At 43.2% G+C, this 22,620-nt stretch overlaps 1 protein-coding gene across 7 annotated transcripts in view; it reads right to left on the bottom strand.

Annotated features, from left to right (window-relative positions):
• Positions 1-22,620, bottom strand: part of Phka2 (phosphorylase kinase regulatory subunit alpha 2) — a 77,411-nt gene that overhangs the window by 3,544 nt on the left and 51,247 nt on the right. The window contains exons 18-30 of one of the 7 annotated variants that reach the window (XM_074064217.1): positions 21,542-21,711; positions 20,427-20,600; positions 16,602-16,690; positions 12,088-12,221; positions 10,980-11,136; positions 10,114-10,193; positions 9,833-9,911; positions 9,591-9,720; positions 8,869-8,970; positions 5,117-5,235; positions 4,363-4,392; positions 2,405-2,458; positions 713-883 (exon numbers count right to left, since the gene is read on the bottom strand). In XM_074064217.1, the coding sequence (XP_073920318.1) occupies positions 713-883; positions 2,405-2,458; positions 4,363-4,392; positions 5,117-5,235; positions 8,869-8,970; positions 9,591-9,720; positions 9,833-9,911; positions 10,114-10,193; positions 10,980-11,136; positions 12,088-12,221; positions 16,602-16,690; positions 20,427-20,600; positions 21,542-21,711 (1,489 nt within the window). Of the gene's footprint in view, positions 1-712; positions 884-2,404; positions 2,459-4,362; positions 4,393-5,116; positions 5,236-8,868; positions 8,971-9,590; positions 9,721-9,832; positions 9,912-10,113; positions 10,194-10,979; positions 11,137-12,087; positions 12,222-16,601; positions 16,691-20,426; positions 20,601-21,541; positions 21,712-22,620 lie in introns of those variants that run through there. The other 6 variants (XM_074064215.1, XM_074064216.1, XM_074064218.1 and 3 more) reach the window with 6 other exon arrangements.

Below are 22,620 nucleotides of genomic sequence, written 5' to 3'. Positions count from 1 at the left end.
GAATGTCTTACTTCTGTGGGCCCTCAGTGCCCAGCAGACAGCAGGGCTCTATCAGGTTGAAGGGAACACCATGCTTGCCTGAATATGCAGCATGTTGGAGCCAGCCCTATCAAGAACCCTCCTGAACTGTCCAGGGCAAACGTCCGGGGAAAGGGGATGTTACAGAGCTTTTGTGCAAAGCCTTCCCTGCCTTCTTCAGTTTTTGTCTATCTCCCAACTTTTCTATGTTCCTGAACTATGTCAAAGTCAGTCCCTCACAACCTGGGCTGCCACTTTGTCTTACTTGTTGTAGTCCCAGCCAGAGGCTCTCAACAAGGGGCGATTTGCTTTGCAGGGGACATCTGGCAATGTTTGGAACCAGTTTTTTTGTTACCCCCACGGGGGTGGGGGGAGATGCAGCTGGCAACTAGTAGGTGGAGGCCAGGGGTACTGCTACATATCCTACAGTACATCGGACAGTCCCACGCAGCAGAGAATTAGTCAGCACCAGGTGTCCATTGTGCTCAAGTGGAGAAACCCTGCTCTCCACTAGGAGCTATCCAGAGTCAAGTGGGGGCTATGTTTGGTTGTTCTGCAGTCATCTGCTACCTGATACCTGGTGGTGCCAGTGCGACTCACAAAGAAAATGGGGAGTGGGAGTGGCTCATTTCCCTGGGAGCAGGTGTCTCCCAAGCACCAGTGTGTGCAGAGCAAGGCCCAGCTCCCAGCGCACCTTCTGAAGGATCTTCCACACCTTCTGGTAGAAGCCAACAGGGACCCTGTTGATGGCCCCGTCCAGCCTTCTCCTGCGCAGCCACTGACCCTGCTGCTCACCCCAGCCGATGTGATGTCCGCCAGAATCTGATGATGAAGTGCCCGTGGGTGAGGATGGGGTGCTGGACCTCTGCAAGACAGACACCACATGGTCTGCAGAAGCCTCAAGGGCCACCCAGCAGGTGTCACCAGGGAAAGCTTGCTACCATGAAGGCTGACTCACCTCCTCAACACGACCAGATGCTACTCACCCAGGGAGGACTCCTCGATTCCACTTTGTCTGCAGCTTGATGCTCAATTAATCTTTCCCACTCTGGTTTGTCACTTAACTCCTCCCAGCCCCCAGGACATGGTACATACCAAGGGGACCCAGAAACCCAAGAGCATGCCTGGCTTGTGCTGAGTGCTCATGGGGGTAGCTGTCACCCTGAGGGCTGTTCCCCACTGAAGAACTCTGGCCTGCCATGGGAAGCCTACTCGCTTCCAGGGAAACAGCCCACAAGAGAGCTTTGAGAGAGATGCTGGCCGTGGAGCAAGTGAGCCTCTCAGGCTGACTTTACTTACTCTGGCAATGCCACAGAGAAGCGACCATCACCTTCACATAGGGTGAGTGCCACAGAGATTGCCACGCATAATTCATGAGGAAAGGACCAGAAGGCAGAGAGAAATGCTCAAGGCTAGAAATCCCTGGCTAGTGTGGAACCTCAGAGATTTTGGCATTTCCACCCATGCTTTTCAATCATGCTTTATGTTCTTGGCCCTCGGTTTCCTTCTAAGGTTGGACCATGGTGGCTCAACTGGGACAGGCTCTGCTGACCTGGGGGAAAAGGGCATGATTTCCTTTCCACCTCCTCCCCTGAGGCTGGCCTCCTCTGGCCTCCGCAAGAGAAGCACTGCTTCTCTTGATCTACAGGCAGCCCAGGAGCTCCCAGCAGGGCCTGGAAAGCAGGCCTGTCTTCCCCACCTGCTGTCTTGCCCCTGGTGGATTCTAGCCCCTAGGCCTCCAGGTCAGGGCAGGAATAACAGGGATAACCTGAATCCTCACAGGCACCTCTCTCTGGACTATTTGGCACTTTCATTTCTCAACGTGCAACATCACGTTGAAGGTTTAAAACTAACACCCAACTATTAAACACTAGCAGGGCAAAAAGTGGGATTCTTTTCTCTGTACTCATTTTGACTTCAACAGATCTTACTTGTAGAAAGGCAGTTAGGCTGGGTTATTCCATTGGGTTCATTACTGCCATTTAAATAAGGCAGAAATTGGCTACAAATAAAAGTAATTACAGCTGCACTCCTCAATGACTCAGCTGATTTTCTCCTGCTGGTTTCAGGACACAGATTCAGACATTAGAACATTTCCTAGGCCTCCACTTGAGCTGGGACTTCACTCCCGATAGCGCAAAGTGCCCTACTTCCCAGCCACAGCTCAGGTGCTGGAGATGTAGCTCAGAGGTAGAGTGTTTGCCTAGCATGTGCGAGGCCCTGGCTTCCATTCCCAGTACCACATGCCCGAGTGTGCGTATTCACACACTGAAACAGAAGTCAGGAGTGAGGTGGGAGCATGGGTGAGGCCACAGAGGATTCAGATGGTACAAACACAGACAAGGAGGCAGGGGAAGGGAGGGATGCGATGCCAACGCAGGTTTACCGCAGACTTGGAAGAGTGCACACTGAGGGACACAGCCTGGCCCACAGAAAAGAACTACAAAAAAAAAAAAGAATTTACTCAGTCATGGGTAGTGACACCAACAGACACCAGCAGTGAGGAGAAACACAAGGGCAGTATGAAAAGTACCCTGGAAGGAAGGCAGAGAGGGCAGGCTAGACAGGTTCTCACTCTGCAGCACAGGCCTACGCAGCCCCAGGGTGCACTGCAGCACAGGGCTGGACCAGCTCCAGGGCAGAAGGCACTACAGGGTCTCTCTTTAAATAGCAAATGGTACTAGGTTCCATTCCTTTGTGGAGAATGCCTAGTCAAGCTGAGACACATTTTCCAAAGTCACAGCCATGAAATGCTAATGTTTCACGTTAAATTAGGAAAATCTACAGAAACTAAGAAAATACCAATCTCTAATACCAGGCATCCCATAGAGAGTCTTTGAGTGACATATGTGATCAGGCTGATGACCTTTGACCACAAAGTATTTCCTCATCTATGGGATCTACATTGTACCCTTAACTTGCATGAGTACAGTCTGTAAACACGGTGTTCTTGCAAAAGTGAGTAGAAACTTAGAATGCTATGGCACCAATTAAATTTTGAACAGATAGGCACTGAATGACTCCATGTCACAGTGTGTGTATCTGTACAGGAAGGAAAAAGACAACTGAAATGTTACTTTAGAAAATCAGAGTTGCACCACTACTGTTTTCACTTTCACCAGACATTCTTTCTGTGTTATTTGCATCCCTAAATATTTAATACAAGTAGATTTTGAATGGTTTGGGCTTTCAGAGATCAATAGAATGATTCAGTTTAATTTCTAAAGTCATGAAAAGATGGCTTGAAATGAGTAATTCTAATTCATATTTATAATAATACTCAATGTCTATGTTTCTTTCCCCACAGTAAAAGACTCCATCAGTTTCTTCATTAAAGCAGCCAAAAGAAATTTTTTGTAAAAATATGTTTGAACAGAAAGTATTTCCTTGACATAAGTAGGCAAACACAAAATAGGTACTGGCTAATAGAATATCACAGAAGAAAAGTGGTCATTTCACCCCTATAACATGCAAGGACAGCATTAAAGGGAGGAGGAAGGAACCATCCACATGGCCTTTGGGATGTGGGTAACCAGAGGGATGGTGCCACCAAGTGGCTGGCAAAGGAAGACGTTTGGAAAGTTGGTTCCTAACTTGGAAAAAGCGTAAACTAGAATGAGAGATCAAATGTGTTTTACACTTGGACAACACGTGCAATGTGCACTTTCATGTCACTCTGCTTATATTCCCCTGGTCGTAGAGACATCAATTATTAGAATGTGACTCCAAAGCCAGGCATGGTGGTTTATATCTGTAATCCCAGCTCCTCAGGATGCTGAGGTGGGAGGATCAGTGGAGCACAGGAGTTTGGGGCCAGCCTGCGCAGCACAGTGAGACCACATCTCAAAAACAAACAAACAACAACAAAACAATTCCAATTTTCTGGGAGGAATGAGAAGGGACTATGTCACAAGGTGATAGAAAAGAACAGTACCCTGATATTTTTTCCTCTCAGGGTTAAATACCTGCCCTGGGTGGTCTGAAGACAGAAATAGCTTCATTCTTTGAACTGACGTAATCATTGAGCACATTTCCCCCTATTTAGTCCCCTGTCTTGAACAGAAATGCTCAGTGAGGCAGCACCTGGACCTGTCTCACAAAGTATCCTACAAAGCCCAAGAATCTGATCAGTGGTTTTTTTTAAGGCACAGGGCAAGGTCATTTCTCCTGCTGTCAAATCCTCCTTTCTGTTCCTGGGGCTGGTCTGCCTTAACCACTGTACTGAGCAGAGCCGCTCCTCCCTGTGTTCACATACACACCGTATATTTGCAGTTTCGCTGTCCACATTCAAGCCATAGATCACACTCAGCACACACGCAGAAGAAACAAGGTAAGATGTTTTACCTGTTCATCAGCACTAGCTCTCCTGGTCATCTGAAAGTAAAAACATTTGGAAGTAAAAACCAGCTCTGAGTCAAGAAAGCCCTGCTACTCCCATCACCCTGACGTCACCTCAGGGAATGACCGTTAGTGTCTCACAGACTGGAGTCAGTGGGTCATGATCAGCATGAGACCTGCATTTCTCACTGCCGGTCACTGTCAGAAGGAAACTATTTCCTTCTGTGTCATGGTTAAGTCCTAGCACCAAACTGGCATATCAGTATTGAAAAGAGGTTGAGTTGCAGTCCTGTGGGGGTCAGATCAAAAGGATTTTTATTGTGAATTAAATAAAGCTGAAGAAAAGAGACACCAGTGGAAGGTTGAGAATACACGCATCACAGTCATTCCGGTCTATTTCCAAACCCTTCTTGTTCTTTCAGTTGAAGGGTGCATTTGATGGAGTAACGTTGTTCTTTTTACATGATTTTACTTTCTAAATGGCACAGAAGCAAAGAGACAGGGGTATATTCCAGAATGTACATGTAACATCAGGTGAAGATTAAGGGCGGATTAAGGTTAAGGATGGATTGGGGGGTTCACGTGTGCAGTTCTGGGGTACCTATCTGATACAGGGCTATGTTCAGATCCCAGGCAGAGCGATTTTACATCCTCTACAAAGAGGAGGCTGAAGCCTCATGACCTGGGTTTCTATGGCTTTTTGAGGTGAGCCCAGGCAGGAACTACTTCCCACTTGCTGCCACCACTAAGGTGTTCTTACCTGTTTCATCTCACTTCTCAGTCTGGTAATGCCACTTCTCTCAGTTTTGGTGACTCCAGTATGTCCCACCTCATGGATGGAGATGGCAGGGCTGGATGTGGATGAATGGATGGGGCGCACTGGAAGGGAAACACATGGTTCTTCGGGACTCTACAGCACCCACCTCACCCTCAGAAGGAAATACAGGTGATGTGCTTATGGGGTCTGCACCTGTCTCCCCAGCTTGGTTATAAGCGCAATCAGAGGAGGGCCTCACTGCCCTTGCCAGTGCCCAACTGCCAGTGCCAAGCACAGCAAGGCTCACTAGGTCGTGCTAGAATTGCTGTGTGAAAGTGTAGACACTGCTTAAACAGCACACGGAACAGATGCAGAAAACCTTTTACTGACTAGGTCTTAAAAGATAACCTTTTACTTATCCCAAGACACATCGTCCTTGTGGAAAACAGACCACCTAAGGGAGGCAGAAGAAACATCTGTTGACATTTTAGTCAGTATCCTGCAAACTTTTTGTTTGGCTGTGTGTGTTTTTACCTTATAATACAGCATATCACATACATAGGTATATATAAACATGAGATATATATTATATGCATATTATATGTACATATATCTACAATAAGCCCACCTCATTCGCAAGTTACATGTACTTCTAAACACAGTCGAAAAAGTGAGTTAAAAAACAAAGTTCAAAAACAAAACTTTTATAATTTTGTGTCTACATCACGCAGCTCAGTTGATGTGGACTTCTGTGTTGTTGTCAGTTGTTTAAATCATTGTGTGATCTGCTAAGTGTTTACCTGCCCATAATTCTGTGAAAATATGTCCCCTCGAAACAAATGGTACCTGAAATCCAGGTAAAAGTTATGGTTAATTTTTCCAAGCTAAAAGGGTAAGTAAGTGCTTAATTTAAGTGATAAAGTGAAAATTTTATATTTGTTGAAAGTTGGCATGTCTTTATCGGAGGTTGGGCAGTATTATGGTAAAAATGAATCAAGCCTCCACAGTATTGAATATACAGAGCATGAAATAAGATCTGTTTTTTGGTGTACAGTATTAATATATACAATCATAATTTTGTGACAGTAATGTAGCCTGCTCCATGTAATCTCAAGTTACAGCTGCTCAGACATACTGTGTGTATGGTATAGGTAAGTCTGAGTAATTCTAGAGTACTGAACTCTACACGTTCTAAGTATTCAGAGTTTTTCCTCAACAGTAATCTCCTTGGAACCTTATGCCCAAGGATACCAAGGGCCTAGTTCTTTTTGTATTTAATATGTTGTGACTGCCTTTCCATGGCATTAAATGTTCTATCACAATACATTTAATAATTGCATGACATTTGATCTCATGGGTGGTCAATAATATATCCAATTGTATTTGTATTTTTTTCTTTTTTTGGCATTACTGGTATTTGAACTCAGGGCCTTATGCTTGCTAGGCAGGTGCTCTACCACTCAAGCCATGCTCCCAGCCCTGTTTAATTTTTTTCAGATATGGTCTTGCTTTTTGCCCACGGCTGGTTTAGGATCATGATCCTATTACTTATACCTCCAGTGTAGCTGGGTTGTTTTGTTGTAATGGGTCTCACCAACGTTTTGGCCAGGCTGGCCCCACAGTGTGATCCTCCTGATCTCTGTTTCCTTAGTAGGTGGAATTACAGGTGTGCACCACCACACCAGCCCTATTTGCATTTTTCTAAAGAGTTCATCATGACTAATAGGTAGGATGGACATTGATCTTACTGGGCTTTATGTAGCCCTGTGTAACCCTCAAACTTCCAGGTGTCCTTGGGGAAATGACAAATCTGCTAGATGCTCACTGAAGGGCTTGGAACTTGGGAACCTATGGCTGTGGACCAAGTGATGGGGGTGTCAACATGCTATGCTCTGTCTGGGCACAGAGTGCAGGTATAAATACACAATGCCTAGGGATTGACAGTTCAGGGACAGAATTTAGTAGTGCTGCAGGGAAGAAAGCCCACCCCAGGCCTTCAGGGGAAAACACGTGGGAGAGGACTGAGCCTGCTGGAGGGCCTGGGGCTGAGGAGGGAAGTTTAGAAAGGTCAAAGGGCATGGTACTATAATAGTACCAGAGGGCAAGGAGGCTTTGTCCACTGTACCAGGCCACCACCCTCTCACTTCTAACACAGCACCAGCCTCAGGACTCACACCTGTCCCAAGATCTGCCCTTCATGTGCCTGGCATCTGGGCTGTGGTCACAAGGGATTATTCCAAAGGCAAGTGTGACTATATTACTGCCCATGGGGAATCCTCTCAGACATGGATCTGTCTTCAAGCTGAAGCCCACACAATCTTCCTGGTGCCATGGGAAGCCCTACTGATGGGGCCCCACCTGCTGTTTTATGCTCCCCACGTCTGGGCCAGCTGCACTGCTCTGAGCATTTGCATGTGCCACCCTCTCCCATCCTGCTGTTCCTGTTTGCAGACCCAATCAAAGGTGGCTCCCCACCCAACCCTGCTGATGACAGGGATGTGGAAGGCAGTGGAGAGGGAGGAACCCACCAAGGAGACGCACTGATCATCCACAACGGAGGAGGGGCACTTGGGAAGTAGAAAAATGTAGCCAAAGGGGGTCTGGGAAGCTTCAGGGGAGTGTATGCTAAAAAGTTACCTCTGACATCTCAGATTTTAAGCAGAAATCTAAGCCTAGTGGAGATTCCTAACTTATAAAAACTGAACATTTTGAAGGACAATTAAAAAAATGATGCTATGCTTAGAAAAGTCAGCATGTTTCCTGTCCTTACTTGCAAATTTGTGATTTTCAAGTGATATTTCTGAGTTCTTGGCTTCATTACATCCAATGACAATTATCTGTGTCAAACCATGTACCCTATTATGATGAGCAGAACACATTAGATCTTGATCTTTTACATTTATATTTCAAGGACTGGGCATTTGAAAGAACTGGAAATTACTTTTGGACAGGATGTTGAGCACTCATCCCTCAGGAAAGAAGAAAAACCACCAACACACATCAATTGCCCCATGCCATTGTTGTCTATGGCTGGCACGCACTTGGGAGAAAAACAAATTACCCAGTGTCCTTCTTATCAAATAAAAGGAATGACAGCCATGATGCACTTCTGTGAAAGGCTGAATGAAATAAATTCACCAAAGGGTCTGCAAATCGTTCAGCTATTTTATGAGGAGGAGAAATGATAATTGCTTCAATTACATTTAGGGAGCATTTGAGAACAGAATCATGCCAGAACTTTGGTGATTTTGTTTCCTATTACTGCAAGCAGGGTTCCAGGACAGATGAAAATGGTGTGAGCAAGACTGGGATGAGCAAAGGAACTGGCCTCCAGAGATCATAGAGGGGTCTTCTTCCTACCCAATTGAGGGTGACATGCGGCCTGGTTGAGACCACTTTTACTCAAGCCAAAGGCTGAACCACTAAGGTGATTTAAAAGGACAGCTCTTTCATCCTGACACACATGGTTATGCCCCAGCACTTGTGTTGAGTGATTGTACCTGGTGCTTATGGCCATTGGAGATGCAGGGCACAGAGGCATGTATGACATTGCATACTGCAGAAGAAATGCTTCCTGGCAAACCTGTGATGGTCCCCAATCCCTAAAAGCTGGGATCACAAGCCCAGGCCTCTGTTATCCCACCGAAACAAGGAACCACACAATCCCAAGTTCATTATGCTCCAACCTCCAGTACTGATGCCAATCGGCACATTAAGGAGGCCATTCCCCTGAGGTACCTGGAGCACTGACTCACCACTTCTTTCCACACCAAACTCTTTTCCACTCAAAATATGGTGCAAGAGATTCTTCATGTCAAAGGGGCTGAGGTTCATCAAACTCTCTGAAGCTTCTTCTCCTACAAACAAACATCTTATAAGCGTCTCAGGAAGAGATGGGGCTGGTGGCAGATGATGGCAGAGTTGGTTGGACCTGGGTGCAGTGGGGTAACAAAGCAGGCAGTGACAGGTCTCCCTGTTGAGGATTACCTTACCAGTCCTGTAAGGCCGAAAGGCACTGGTGCTTGGGGACTCTGCATGCTGCTCAGTACAGAAGGTGTTTGATTTCTAGACACAAAGTTTTTCTCATTGTACAGATCCCCGATGTTGGGGTGCGTATTGCAATTGATGTTCGTATTTCAATTGGTAGCACTTATCCTGGTGAAGGTGTTACTAATGGGGAGTGACGTCTCACAGTGAGGAGCTTAGCTGTCAGGTGCAGCAAAGGTTCTCATGACGAAATTTGCTTGTGACTCAGCCTCCATGACTTAGGAGCTTTAGTCCACTGTGCTGCATGGCCTGATGGGAGCTACCTCAAATGAAGGAAGCAAGGGAAGGCCACGCTTGCAAGGAGGTAGTGAAAGCCAGCTTAGGAATACTTGAGCTGGGCTTCCCCTCAGTTTGGGGACTCAAGGCTTTGAGGCATGGGGTTGGGGCTGGGGCTAGGCGGGCAGGAGCTGTGGGAGCCAGGGCTTCTTACCTGAGCAGTTCAGACTCCTTGCCAGCTCTGTGGCCATCACCTGAATAATCAGTCCAATCCGGAGCCTGAGCATCTCCACAAAGAGGCTGGGCTGGGCCCGGACATACATGGCCAGGTAAACCACAATCTCCTGATGCAGACACACATGGGGACAGAGCTTCAGAGATGCAGTGGGTGTCCGAGAGGACCCCTGCTGCATCGAGGAAGGCTGTGGCCTGGCCCCTCCTGTACCAGCCGCTGACCTGTGTGAGGACGGCGATGCTAATGTCCTGGCCGCTGGCCTCATAGATGAGTTTTGTGAGCTCTTCTGGGGGTAGTGGTCTAGGAAGGAGGAGGAGGTCACAAACACGTTGAGTGTCTCAGATAAAGGGCCCCTCACCCTCCATAGAAGATCCCTATTTCCTGTGTAAGAAGTACCTGTGTGACACAGTGTCTTCAAAAAGCCTCTCCTCCTGAAAAGTGCAGAGCACTGATGTTTTCCCACCATTCCCCCACACCTGTGGTCCCCTGAATGAGCACTTACGCAGAGATGGTCTTCTCCCGGGGCTCGGGTGGTAAGCCCACCGTAAGCTGCTTCTGGTGGGACAACAGGTCTGCACATGCCTACACATTTGGGAGAGGGGAATAGAGAGAGGGAACTTAGGCAATACCAATGGGGAAGGGTCAATGCCAATAAGATCAGAAGTTTATCTTTACAAATTTTATAGTACATGGTACCCTTAATTTGAAAAATTCATGCCTAGAACCCAGACTGAGCAACCTAGGCAGGGCTGGGTCCCTGTGATCTGTGTCCCTCAGGTGTGGCCTCAGGCGTAGCTCTACATGGCCCATGAGTAGAAATTTAATGCCCATCTAGTGTAGCAAACACCTTGAAATCCCTGGTATTCAACACAGTGGGGACAAGTGCTCAGTGATGGCAAGAGTTAATGAACACATTACATTCCAGTTTCCCCATTATACACATGTAGTAACTATCATCACTTTATAAGAACATTGAAATTTAATGTTATTGAAAGTGGTTCTGGATTTTGCAGGCCCTTGGGGTCATAAATATTAATGATCATTGTACTGTGGATGTACAGAAATAGTAAAGCTCTATTTCAGAAGATGCCAGGCATTTTCATTTGATTTCTTGGTAAGCCTTTCTTTCTGTTTGGTTCTTAAGATTAACTAAATTCATCAACTTGAATTCCCTTCCCTCTGCTCTCTTCCCAGGGCAGTGGGAGGTCAGGAGAGGAGGGGCTGCCCCAGCACTGGATTAGATCCATGATTTTCTTTACAGATAAGAGGTGCTTGCCTCAAGCTTCCATAACTGGATGATTGTAAGAGAAAGAAGGCATGGGGTGAGAGGAGATGAACAGACAACACAGAAGGCACATTTGCTCTGACCTCAGCCAGGACCTCCACTTTCTTCCTGAGCAGGCCTGAGATGTAGCGAATCAAACCCCACTCCTGGTTCATGCCGGCTTTTCCATAAAGCTCACTCAGAAGACTGTGAACGGTGACCCCATGCTGTCCAGAGAGATTGGTGTCCCAGTTGGGACCCCTGTCAAGAGGTAGAAAAATACAGAGTTTTGGTCCAGAATGTTAAGGCTGAGAGGAACAGATCACCCTGCATTCTGCCAAGTGCTTGGACATTCCTACTATTGCTGAGCTTCAGCAAACCTTCTCTATGTCCTTTGAAATTGATGCCTAACATCCAGACATTGTGGGATCCAGGTCTCTCCTAGCCTTCTCCTCGAAGGCAAGTATCAGTACGTAGAGAGGGAGATGAAAGTGTTATTCATGGAGATCCTGGGTAATGTGAGTGAATATAATCATGGCCTGGGGTTACTGGAGTGACTAGAGACAAAATAATCAAGGAGAACTGAGAAAGTTCAATGTAGTATGGACCATGAAGTTACTGCTGTGCATGCATGTTTGTGTCACCCTCAAATTCCTGTGATAAAATGCTAACCCTCAGAATGATGATATTAGGAAGTGGGGAGCTTGGGAGCTGATTACGTCTTCAGGGCAGAGCCATAATGATCAAGATAGTGCCTTTCACAGTGGCTCACACCTGTAATCCTAGCTAATCAGGACATGGAAATCAGGAGGATAGCAGTTTGAGAGCAGCTTGGGCAAAAAGTTATGGAGACCCCCATTTCAACGCATTTCAACATGGTGGCATTGAGTCTGTTATCCCAGCTATGAAAGATGCATAAATAGAAGGATCATGGTCCAGACTGACACAGGCCTATCCAAAAAATAACTAAAAAAAAAAGGAGGCCCTGAGTTCAAACCACCAAAGAAAATAAAAAGATAGTGCATCCCTTCCGCAGGTGGCATGTGAAGACACAGGAAGACGGCACCATCCACGAAAAAGTGAGTCCTCACCAGACACCAGATCTACTGGCATCTTGATCTTGGATTTCCAGTCTCCAAAACTATGAGTGATGCATTTGTGTTTATAACACCAGTTCATAGTATGCTGTTACAGGAGCCCAAACAAACTCACTTTATTACATAAAGGATGTACAGAATGTCTGCTTGGTCCTGTAGGTTTGAACAATCTTTCAACTGCTCAACCAGCTTCTCACAGTCCATGTCACCATGGTCATCTTTGGGCCACTGGAAGTCATCTTTGGGAGCCTAGCCACACAAAAGCCAAAAAGCAGGGAAAGGGCTGAGCATGGGAACTTTCATATGATCAGGAAGAAAAACACCAACCTGGTCTGTGAACTCTGGCACTGTGTTTACTGGGTTCCATTTTTTTCAGTAATTTTTTCACCTTTTATTTATAGGCTTTCATTATTTTTGATCAGTGAATTACTGTGTTGGTCAACATTTAAACATGGTCAATTAAATATATATATTTAACAGGTTAAATATGTCTAAATTTTAATTATGCAAAGTTCAAAACCAGGGAAAACTAATCTCTGCTGCCAAAAATCACAAGAACAGCCTATTTTCATCCCACAGTGGGCCTTACACATGCTAGGCAAATGTTCTACCACTGGTCTTGTAGATTTGAACAATCACTAGCCCCTAGCAGTTACAACTGGACTACAGGGAGAGGAAATAACTGGGAGGAGGCATGCACAGAATGTATACTAGCTCAGTGACAATTTCTTGCATTCTATACTTGAGCTTTATGTATCTTCCTATCTTTATGTGATAGTTTAATAAAATATTTCTTGAAAACAAAACAGAAAATGTATGTTTTAAACAACCTAAAATTGAAGATGACAGACACTGGATAGTTTAATTCATATAGGATAAAATCAGGGCGACTTCTAGATAAAGTAACAAAATATTGGAAATGAGAAACACCCTGAAATTTTACACTTCTGAGGAATCTCTTCCTGGTTTTCATTACATTAAGAATATGAGGAACAGCATCTCGTACCCTGTTACCTGTACCTTGGCTAGCTGGCTGACTTAGATAGGAGAAGGCAAAAGGAGCAGCAAATTTATTTCCTCTAATGCTATCTGGGTTCTAATGAGTAGGCAGAAAGGCTGTAGCCTTTTCCTACAGGCAAAATATTATAGAGGTTTATACCAAACTAAGTGTACGTAATGAAGCAAATCAGAATCTAGACAACTGAGTGACTGGATTCTCACCAAAACTCGGGGCATCTACATCTCAATAGATGCAGAAAAAGCCTTTGATAAGATCCAACACCACTTCATGATAAAAGCTCTAAGAAAACTAGGAATAGAAGGAATATACCTCAACACTGCAAAGGTTATATATGACAAACCTACAGCCAACATCATATTTAATGGTGAAAAACTAAAACCATTTCCGAGACAAGGGTGCCCACTATCCCCACTCCTATTCAACATAGTACTGGAATTCCTAGCCAGAGCAATTAGGCAAGAAGAAGGAATAAAAGGAATGCAAATAGATAAAGAAACTGTCAAAATATCCCTATCTGGAGGTGACATGATCCTATATCTTAAAGACCCAAAAAAACTCTACCCCAAAACTGCTAGACAGCATAAACAGCTTCAGCAAGGTGGCAGGATACAAAATCAACTTACAAAAATCATTAGCTTTTCTATACACCAATAATGAACAAACTGAGAAAGAATATATGGAAACAATTCCATTTACAATAGCCTCAAAAAAAATCAAATACCTAGGAGTAAACTTAACAAAGGATGTGAATGACCTCTACAAGGAGAACTACAAACCCCTGAAGAAAGAGCTCTAGGAAGACTACAGAAGGTGGAAAGATCTCCCGTGCTCAAGGGGAGCCATCTACATGTTTAATGCAATTCCCATCAAAATCCCAATGACATTCATCAGAGATTGAAAAATCTACTGTTAAATTTATATGGAAACACAAGAGGCCACGAATAGCCAAGGCAATACTCAGCAAAAAGAGCAATGCAGGAGGTATCACAATACCCAACTTCAAACTATATTGCAAAGCAATAGCAATAAAAACAGTGCGGTACAGGCACAAAAACAGATATGAAGACCAGTGGAACAGAACAGAGGACCCGGATATGAATCCACACAGCTATATCCACCTTATTTATTTTTTTGAGTAACTAACTTTTATTTTATTTATTTATTTATTTATTTATTATTCATATGTGCATACAATGCTTGGGTCATTTCTCCCCCCTGACCCCACTCCCTCCCTTACCACCCCCTTGATACCCGGCAGAAACTATTTTGTCTTTATCTCTAATTTTGTTGAAGAGAGAGTATAAGCAATAATAGGAAGAAACAAGGGTTTTTGCTAGTTGAGATAAGGATAGCTATACAGGGAGTTGACTCACATTGATTTCCTGTGCATGTGTGTTACCTTCTAGGTTAATTCTTCTTGATCTCACCTTTTCTCTAGTTCCTGGTCCCCTTCTCCTATTGGCCTCAGTTGCTTTTAAGGTATCTGCTTTAGTTTCTCTGCGTTGAGGGCAACAAATGCTAGCTAATTTTTTAGGTGTCTTACCCATCCTCATATCTCTCTTGTGGGCTCTCGCTTTTATCATGTGATCAAAGTTCAATCCCCTTGTTGTGTTTGCCCTTGATCTAATGTCCACATATGAGGGAGAACATGTGATTTTTGGTCTTTTGGGCCAGACTAACCTCACTCAGAATGATGTTCTCCAATTCCATCCATTTACTGGCGAATGATAACATTTTGTTCTTCTTCATGACTGCATAAAATTCCATTGTGTATAGATACCACATTTTCTTAATCCATTCGTCAGTGGTGGGGCATCTTGGCTGTTTCCATAACTTGGCTATTGTGAATAGTGCTGCAATAAACATGGGTGTGCAGGTGCCTCTGGAGTAATCTGTGTCACACTGTTTTGGGTATATCCCCAAGAGTGGTATTGCTGGATCAAATGGTAGAGTCCCACCTTATTTTTGACAAAGGCGCCAAAAACATATGATGGAGAAAAGACAGCATCTTCAACAAATGTTGCTGGGAAAAGTGGTTAGCTGCCTGAAACTAGATCCATGTTTATCATCCTGTACTGGTATCAGCTCAAAATGGATCAATGACCTTAATATCAGACTTGAAACTCTGAAGTTAGTATAGGAAAGAGCAGGGAATACCCTGGAAGTAATAGGTATAGGCAAGGACTTCCTCAGTAGAACCCCAGCAGCTCAGCAACTAAGAGAAAGGATGGACAAATGGGACCACATCAAATTAAAAGGCTTCTGCACAGCAAAAGAAATGGTCTCTAAACTGAAGAGACCACCCACAGAGTGGGAAAAAATATTTGCCAGCTATACATCAGACGAAGGACTGATAACCAGAATACATAGGGAACTCAAAAAACTAAACACTCTCAAAATTAATGAACCAATAAAGAAATGGGCAACTGAATGAAACAGAACTTTCTCAAAAGAAGAAATTCAAATGGCCAAAAAACACATGAAAAAATGCTCACCATCTCTGGCCATAAAGGAAATGCAAATCAAAACCACACTATGATTCTACCTCACCCCTGTTAGAATATCTATTATCAAAAACACCACCAACAACAGGTGTTGGTGAGGATGTGGGGAAAAAGGAACCCTCTTACACTGTGGTGGGAATGCAAGCTAGTGTAACCACTCTGAAAACAATATGGAGTCTTCTTAAAAATCTAAACATAGATCTGCCATATGATCCAGCAATCCTACTCCTAGGGATATACCCAAAGGAATATGACTCAGGTTACTCCAGAGGGACCTGCACACCCATGTTTATTGCACTGCTATTCACAATAGCCAAGTTATGGAAACAACTAAGATGCCCCACTACTGATGAATGGATCAAGAAAATGTGGTATTTATACACAATGGAATTTTACTCAGCCATGAAGAAGAATGAAATCTTATCACTCGCAAGTAAATGGATGGAACTGGAGAACATCATCCTGAGCGAGGTTAGCCAGGCTCAGACCAAAAATCATGTGTTGTCCCTCATATGCAGAGTTTAGATCTAGGGCAAATGCAGTAGTATTGTTGGACTTGGGTCACACACTAAGGGGAGAGCACATACAGGAGGAATAGGGAAAGGCAGGAAACCCGAAACTTGAAAATGTTTGATGTCCCCACTGCAGAGGAGCTACTACAGTAACCTTAAAATGACAGAGGTCAATATGGGAAGGTGGCCGGGAAGTAGTGAAGAGGTCTGGTTCAATCAATTAGGGTTGCAATACACATGTGCATGGAAGCAATGCTAGGAATCTCTCTGTATAGCTGTCCTTATCTCAACTAGCAAAAACACTATGTCTTTCTTATTATTGCTTATGTCTTCTCTTCAACAAAATTGGAGAAAAGGGCAGGACAGGTTCTGCCTGGAAGCGAGGGGGGTAGGGGGTCAGGGGGGAGAAATAGCACAAACATTGTATGCACAGATAAATAAATGAATAAAGAAAAAAAACTCAGGGCATATAAACCAAAAAGTTCTGCAACTCAAGAAATGTGTTCTTTGAGTTCCACCAATTAAGAGAGTTCTTGGGACTGACCTGCATTACAAAGTGTTACACTTTTTAAAAAGCTGTTCAAACACTTACCTTTTTTAGGAGTGGCTGAGGAGAGTCAACAAGATTCAGTGATTTACGGTGGGCACTGAGACTCTTAGTTGGCAAAATCATGGGAACAACTAGAAAAAATAATAAAAAGAATTCTTCTGAGGATGAATAACAATAAAGTACATCTTTTGAGAGATGCAGTGGTTATTCCTTATTTACCACAAAGCAACTGGCAGGATGGTTATTTAGGTTAACTAATTTCAATGAGAATTTATTATGTAGCCACGTCATGTGCCGAATCTGGGAACAAGAAATAAGCAGAATATGGATTTTGTTTTGATTTCACCATCAATCCTGGACTCAGGGAAAATCCCTCCAGGACTGTAAAGAGACTTAGAAACCTGACTCTTTTTTTCCCTTCAAAGGAGGAAACTAAAACTCAGAGAGGACAGAGCATTTGTCCAAGGTCACAGGAGTTCCATAATCAAGGTGTTTGGGTTCCCTGTCCAGAACATGTTTCACTCTGCCACACTGCTGGGTGTTAGGGGTTGTTTTTAAATCACTTTGGATATTACCATTATCTATAGTCATTCTGTAAGTCATTTAGCCAAAGCATATCATCTCAGGAGACTAGGAAGTTTTCAACATAAATCTGAGGTATATTTCAAAGGTATTTATAAATCTAGGTACGGTGGCACAAACCCAGCACTTGGAAGGTGGAAGCTGGAGGGTCATGAGTTTGAGACCACCTTGACCTACATAGTTCGAGGCTAGCTTGAGCTACATAATGAATTTAAGGGCAGCGTGGAAAACATAGTGACACCCTGTTTCAAAACAACAAAAATAAAACAAACAAAAAAAGAAATCCTGAGGAATAGGGAAAACAAGAGAGAAGATAACAGTAACAATGTTTCAAAAGTAGGAAAGCTGATGGTTGAAAGACAACTGATTTAGCAGAGATAGGGTAATCAAACACCAAGTTTGCAACAGGGAGGTGCAACACCAAGGGAGATGTGCAGCAGAGGATCCTCAGGAGTCTCAGAATGTTGCTACAGCAGGGCACCTCTTGAACTGGGCTCCAGAGGAACCAAAATAAGGAAGACTGAAGAAAAGCTGTGTGAGAAGTAGTGAGTGCCCTTGACGCCCTCCTCAACTGCACACAGCATGGTGGCCGCCTTGTTCATGCTCACTGAAGGCTGAGGGTCTCTCTGAAGAGGGTAAAAGAGGAAGGACTGACAAGTCTGACGGCCCGAGTACACTCCTTAGGGACACTAAGTAACGAGACACACAGGCAATCAGACCCTTGCCCTTCAAGTAGAAGAATAAATAAGAGACTGAAGGGTACCTCTGGGATATCTGACCAGCCACGAAATGCAACACTGAGACCATGGGTCCCACCCACATGCTTAGATATTCTCCTACAAGAGTGGATGAGTACCAGGCACTGGAGAAAGGAATCTAATGTAGACAACACAACCTAAACCAAGAGGAAAAAGTGACTTGGAAGTGGAAACCATTTGGGGAGAAGAAAATGTAAACACACACAAAAACAAAAAGCCTTGCTACTAATATTCTTAGAACGATAAGAAATTATATTGCATGCATGATACGAGAACAGATGCAATTTGGGAACCAAAGATTTAAAACATGACAGTAAAAATGAAAAATTTCAATGGAGAGGGTGAAAAAAAAGATTGAGGTAACTGCATGCAGAACAGAGAAGGGGGCAGAGTGGGTGGTATGGGAGGGCGTGGGGGCAGGGGGGAGAAATGACCCAAGCCTTATATGCACATATGAATAATAAAATAATAATAAAAAAAGAACAGACAGAGAAAAGTCAGAACAATGAAAACATAAGGAAGGAAATGAGTCGATTGAAGAACATTCATTTCCAGATTGGAAAGGCTCATTGAGTGCCCAACCCAATGGATGAAAACATACCCACATCAAGGCACATCACTGAAATTTCAGAACCTGGGAGTAGAGAAGATCCTAAAAACTTTCAAAGAGAAGAACAGTTTATATTTGAATGATCACAAATCAGAATGGGTTTAGATTTTTCAACAGAAACACTTCTCACAGGAAGACAATGAAGATATGCTTTAAAAATCTGAGGAAAAAATAAATTTTCAATCTCGAATTCTATACCCAGTCAAACTCTCAAATGGGTAGAAGATATTTGTAGGTATGTTCAAATGTGTAAGGTTTCAATAGTGTTATCCACCATGTACTGCTTCTCAGGAAACTGTTGGATGTCCTCCACCAAAATCAGTGAGTGAACCAAGGAAGGGGAAGAGTTAAGGTACAGAAAATAGGAGAACCAACCCAGGAGACCAGCCAAGGAGCCCTCCAGGATGATGGTGAAGGAAGATCCCAGAATAAAAATTACATCCACATGTGCAGGGCAACCAAGCCAGAAATGATAGGGAACTTGAGAAACAAGCAAGTTGAGGGCTGTCACTACCGTGCCCTCTAAATTATACCATTTCCTTCATCCCATTGAAACTATATTCCACAAAATAAAGGAATAAATTTAGAAAGGGAAGCACACCAGATTCAGAAAACAGGGACTATAACTAAAGAGATGAGCCAAAGAAATCTCTAGGGTGACAGGTATACAACAGGCCTAGAACAAAATTGGCCCCCAAAAGAGACTTTGTAGTCTCTAAGAAAAGTAGTGGAATTTTATTTTTATTTCATTTTTTGTGAGACTGAGGTTTGAACTCAAGACGTCGCACTTTTGCTGTAACACTTGAGCCACACCTCCCAGTCCATTTGCTTTGGTTATTTTGGAGATGGGGGTCTGCCAAACTATTTGCCTGGGCCAGCCTCAAATTGTGATCCTCTTGATCTTAGCCTCCCATGTAGCTAGGATTATAGGCATGAGCCACTGATGCCTGGCAGGAAGTTTCAAATTTTTTTTTTGGTGGTACTGGTATTTGAACTCAGGGCTTCATGCTCGCTAGGCAGGCACTCTACCACTTGAACTTCTCTGCCAGCTCAAGAGATTCTTGATATGACTGACCTTGTAGAAATTTGTATTGTGAGGCCACTGGAAGATGTCGAAAGAAAAAGCAAATGAAAAGACAGAGCAACTATTAACTTTAGAAAACAAAGTAAATATGGTGCTATAATCATAATACATTCTAATGCTCAGTTAAGAATAATATTTGCATGTATATAATAATACACAGAGTGAATACTGATTTAACTAAACTTTAATACAACTGCCTTGGTAGGTTAGGGGAAGTGAAGTAAAGGAGTGGTGATTTAAGACAGCTAAACCTTTACCCACATAAAAGTCAAAAGGTACCAAATCAAATTGATACATCAAAGGACATATGCTAAAAAATGGAGATATGAGCTGGCATGGGGTTCACATCTGTAATCCTAGCTACTCAGGAGGTGGAGATCAGGAGGATCACACTTTGAGGTCTGGACAAAATGTTTATGAGACCCCATCTAATTCAATGAAAAAGCTGGGTATGATGGTGTGTATCTGCCATTCCAGCTATGCAGGAAGCATAACTATGAGGACTGCAGTACAGACTGGGTATAAATAAATGCAAGACCCTATTAGAAAAACACCTGCAACTAAAAAGGGTTGGGGTGTGGCTCAAATCTCAGAGCACCTGAGAAGGTCCTGAGTTCAAACCCCAATAGTGCCAAAAGAGAAAAAAAAATAGGGAGATATGTAAATGCCAGAAGAAACAGCTAGAAGAGTTGAAAATGCTCAACTCTTAAGCAGAAGGATAAAGGAGTAGTGGTTTGTTGGCTTTTAGGACTCTTTGACTTTTAGATTATGTCCACACATTACTTTGAAAACAGAAGGTATTTTAACAGGCAGAAAATAGTTTAATAACACACATGGAGTTTCCAAACCCTTTGCTTTTGCCATCACAGAAAGTATGTCCCGAGTGGAGTATATGGCACTGAAAACATGGCCATCTTCTGTCTTCTTACAAAGTGGTGGCAGATAGCACCTCAAAGATGTGCTTCGCAGAAGGTGGTTGATATACTGGTCAAGTTCATCTAGGTTTTCTGTAATTGGACAAACAAGAAAAAGACTCAATGAAACATGCTGCAGAAATATCTTAATACTTAACAGTGTATGTGTAGCAGGCAGCACTGAGTAGATTTAGGGGAAAACAACATTTAGATACAGATATTTGCACCTCTGCCCACATCTGAAGAATAAAATGTTAGTCTCTATGAAAAAAAAAAACCTTCATCCCAGGAAAACAAAGTACAGGCCAAGATAATGTTTATATCACATCATCCCAAAATAAGCTGTATAATATGTAAGACAGCCTGAAGGACAACAGCTAATATTTCCTGTTTTAATTTGTCAAGAGTGAACTAAGCCTTCTCAGCCCCAGTTCCAGTTACTTTGACCCCAAAATCTTGTTCAGATTGAGAACTGTTATATACATGGGGCTTCATCATTCATATCTCGTCAATCATAGATCATTCATCCATTCCTTTGAAAATTCAGGCAACGTATTTCTGTCTTCAGAACATATATTGTGAGGGCTGGGGGTGTAACTCACTGGTATAATAGGTACAACGCTTACCTAGCATGCATGGGGTCCTGGGTTCTGTCCTGGATCAGGACTTAGTTTAAGGACCACTTTAAGGAGTCAATTAGAGCAGGCAGTGAAAATGAAGTCACAGGGGCCTAAGCTTCAGTGGGCAAATGGGCCATATCAAATAATAATAATAACAACAACAATAATAAACTTTGTGAGACTACAGTTTTTTTGGGTTTAGAAAAAGTCCTACTATCAATGGCATCATTTGCAGTTTAGGTTCTTAAACTGGCATGTAATTCATTTTAATACATGCAAGTATACATGTTTGTTTGTTTGTTTTTAGCAAAATTGCCAATTGTTTTCTGTACTTGAGTCATACAGCAATTTCATGACAGTACCTAGGCTTAAATCAATTCAACAAACCATCTGCAAAAGCGTTCAATGTGGTACCTTGATTACCAGTGTCTTCCAAATATCCTCCCAGATCTGATTCACTATCAGGGCTAAAGCTCCCTTCACTGGTGTCCTCAAACAACTTCTCATTGCAGTCTGGATCCAGGAAGGTCAGATACGTGTAGAACGAGGTAGTAAGAAATTCCGATAGGTTCCCTAGTTTTACTCTGCCAAGAAAATACATGTTAGGGATATAGGTGGAGTGTGGACAAACTTCCACAAGTAATCACTGTGAGACTTTTCAACAACCTGGTGGTGCTTTAGCCAGAATCAGTAAATATATTATTCAGCAGATTGTCAAGAAATTAAAACAAAAATTGAATAGCATCTATGAAGTGAAAGCACCAGCATTTAAAAGACAAATAGATCTTACTATACAGGAGGCATAAAAAGGAGAATTACGGTGCAGGCTGGCCCATGCAAAAATATTGCATGTTCTTGCCCATTTGGGGAACCTAACCCAAAAAGACGACGATAATAATGGGATATGAATGTAAATGGGGGACTATTAGGGTGATTTGTGGAGGGGGTGGGGAAAAGGAAAGGATAGTAAGAGGTAAAGAGGATCGAAGCATGCTATCTAATAGGCAGATAGAGTGATAGATATAGATATAAATATATATATATATAGACAGCATAATGAAATCCACCACTATTTGAAAAGGGGGGAAGAGGTAGGGTGAGTAGAAATATAATGGAGGGGCTGAACTTGTTCAAAGTACACTGTTCACATGTATGGAATTATCACAATGAAATCCCCTCTCATTATTAATGTATGCTAACTCAAAAATAAAAGCCAAAAGAATTATGCCAATTTCTTACTCCTAATCTCAACAAATACAAATCTATTTTTCTGAATCAACCAACAATGTCACAAAATAAATTGAGCAAATCTCTTTTAACCATAACCAAAGTTTGGGTGTCCCCCCTTCACAACTGGACCAGGAGCAATGATTCTCCTGATGTGCACACGGGGATTATGATGGAAGACACACATCTCAAAGCCAAGGTTCTCTCTAGAAGGAATTTCGTGGAGTGGCCTGCCATCCTCACACTGGAGCAGACACGCTGAGTGG

Source organism: Castor canadensis, chromosome X (assembly GCF_047511655.1).
Source record: "Castor canadensis chromosome X, mCasCan1.hap1v2, whole genome shotgun sequence".
Lineage (NCBI taxonomy): Eukaryota > Metazoa > Chordata > Mammalia > Rodentia > Castoridae > Castor > Castor canadensis.
The sequence above is the reverse complement of the archived record's forward strand: the minus strand, read 5'-3'. Positions and strand labels throughout refer to the sequence as shown.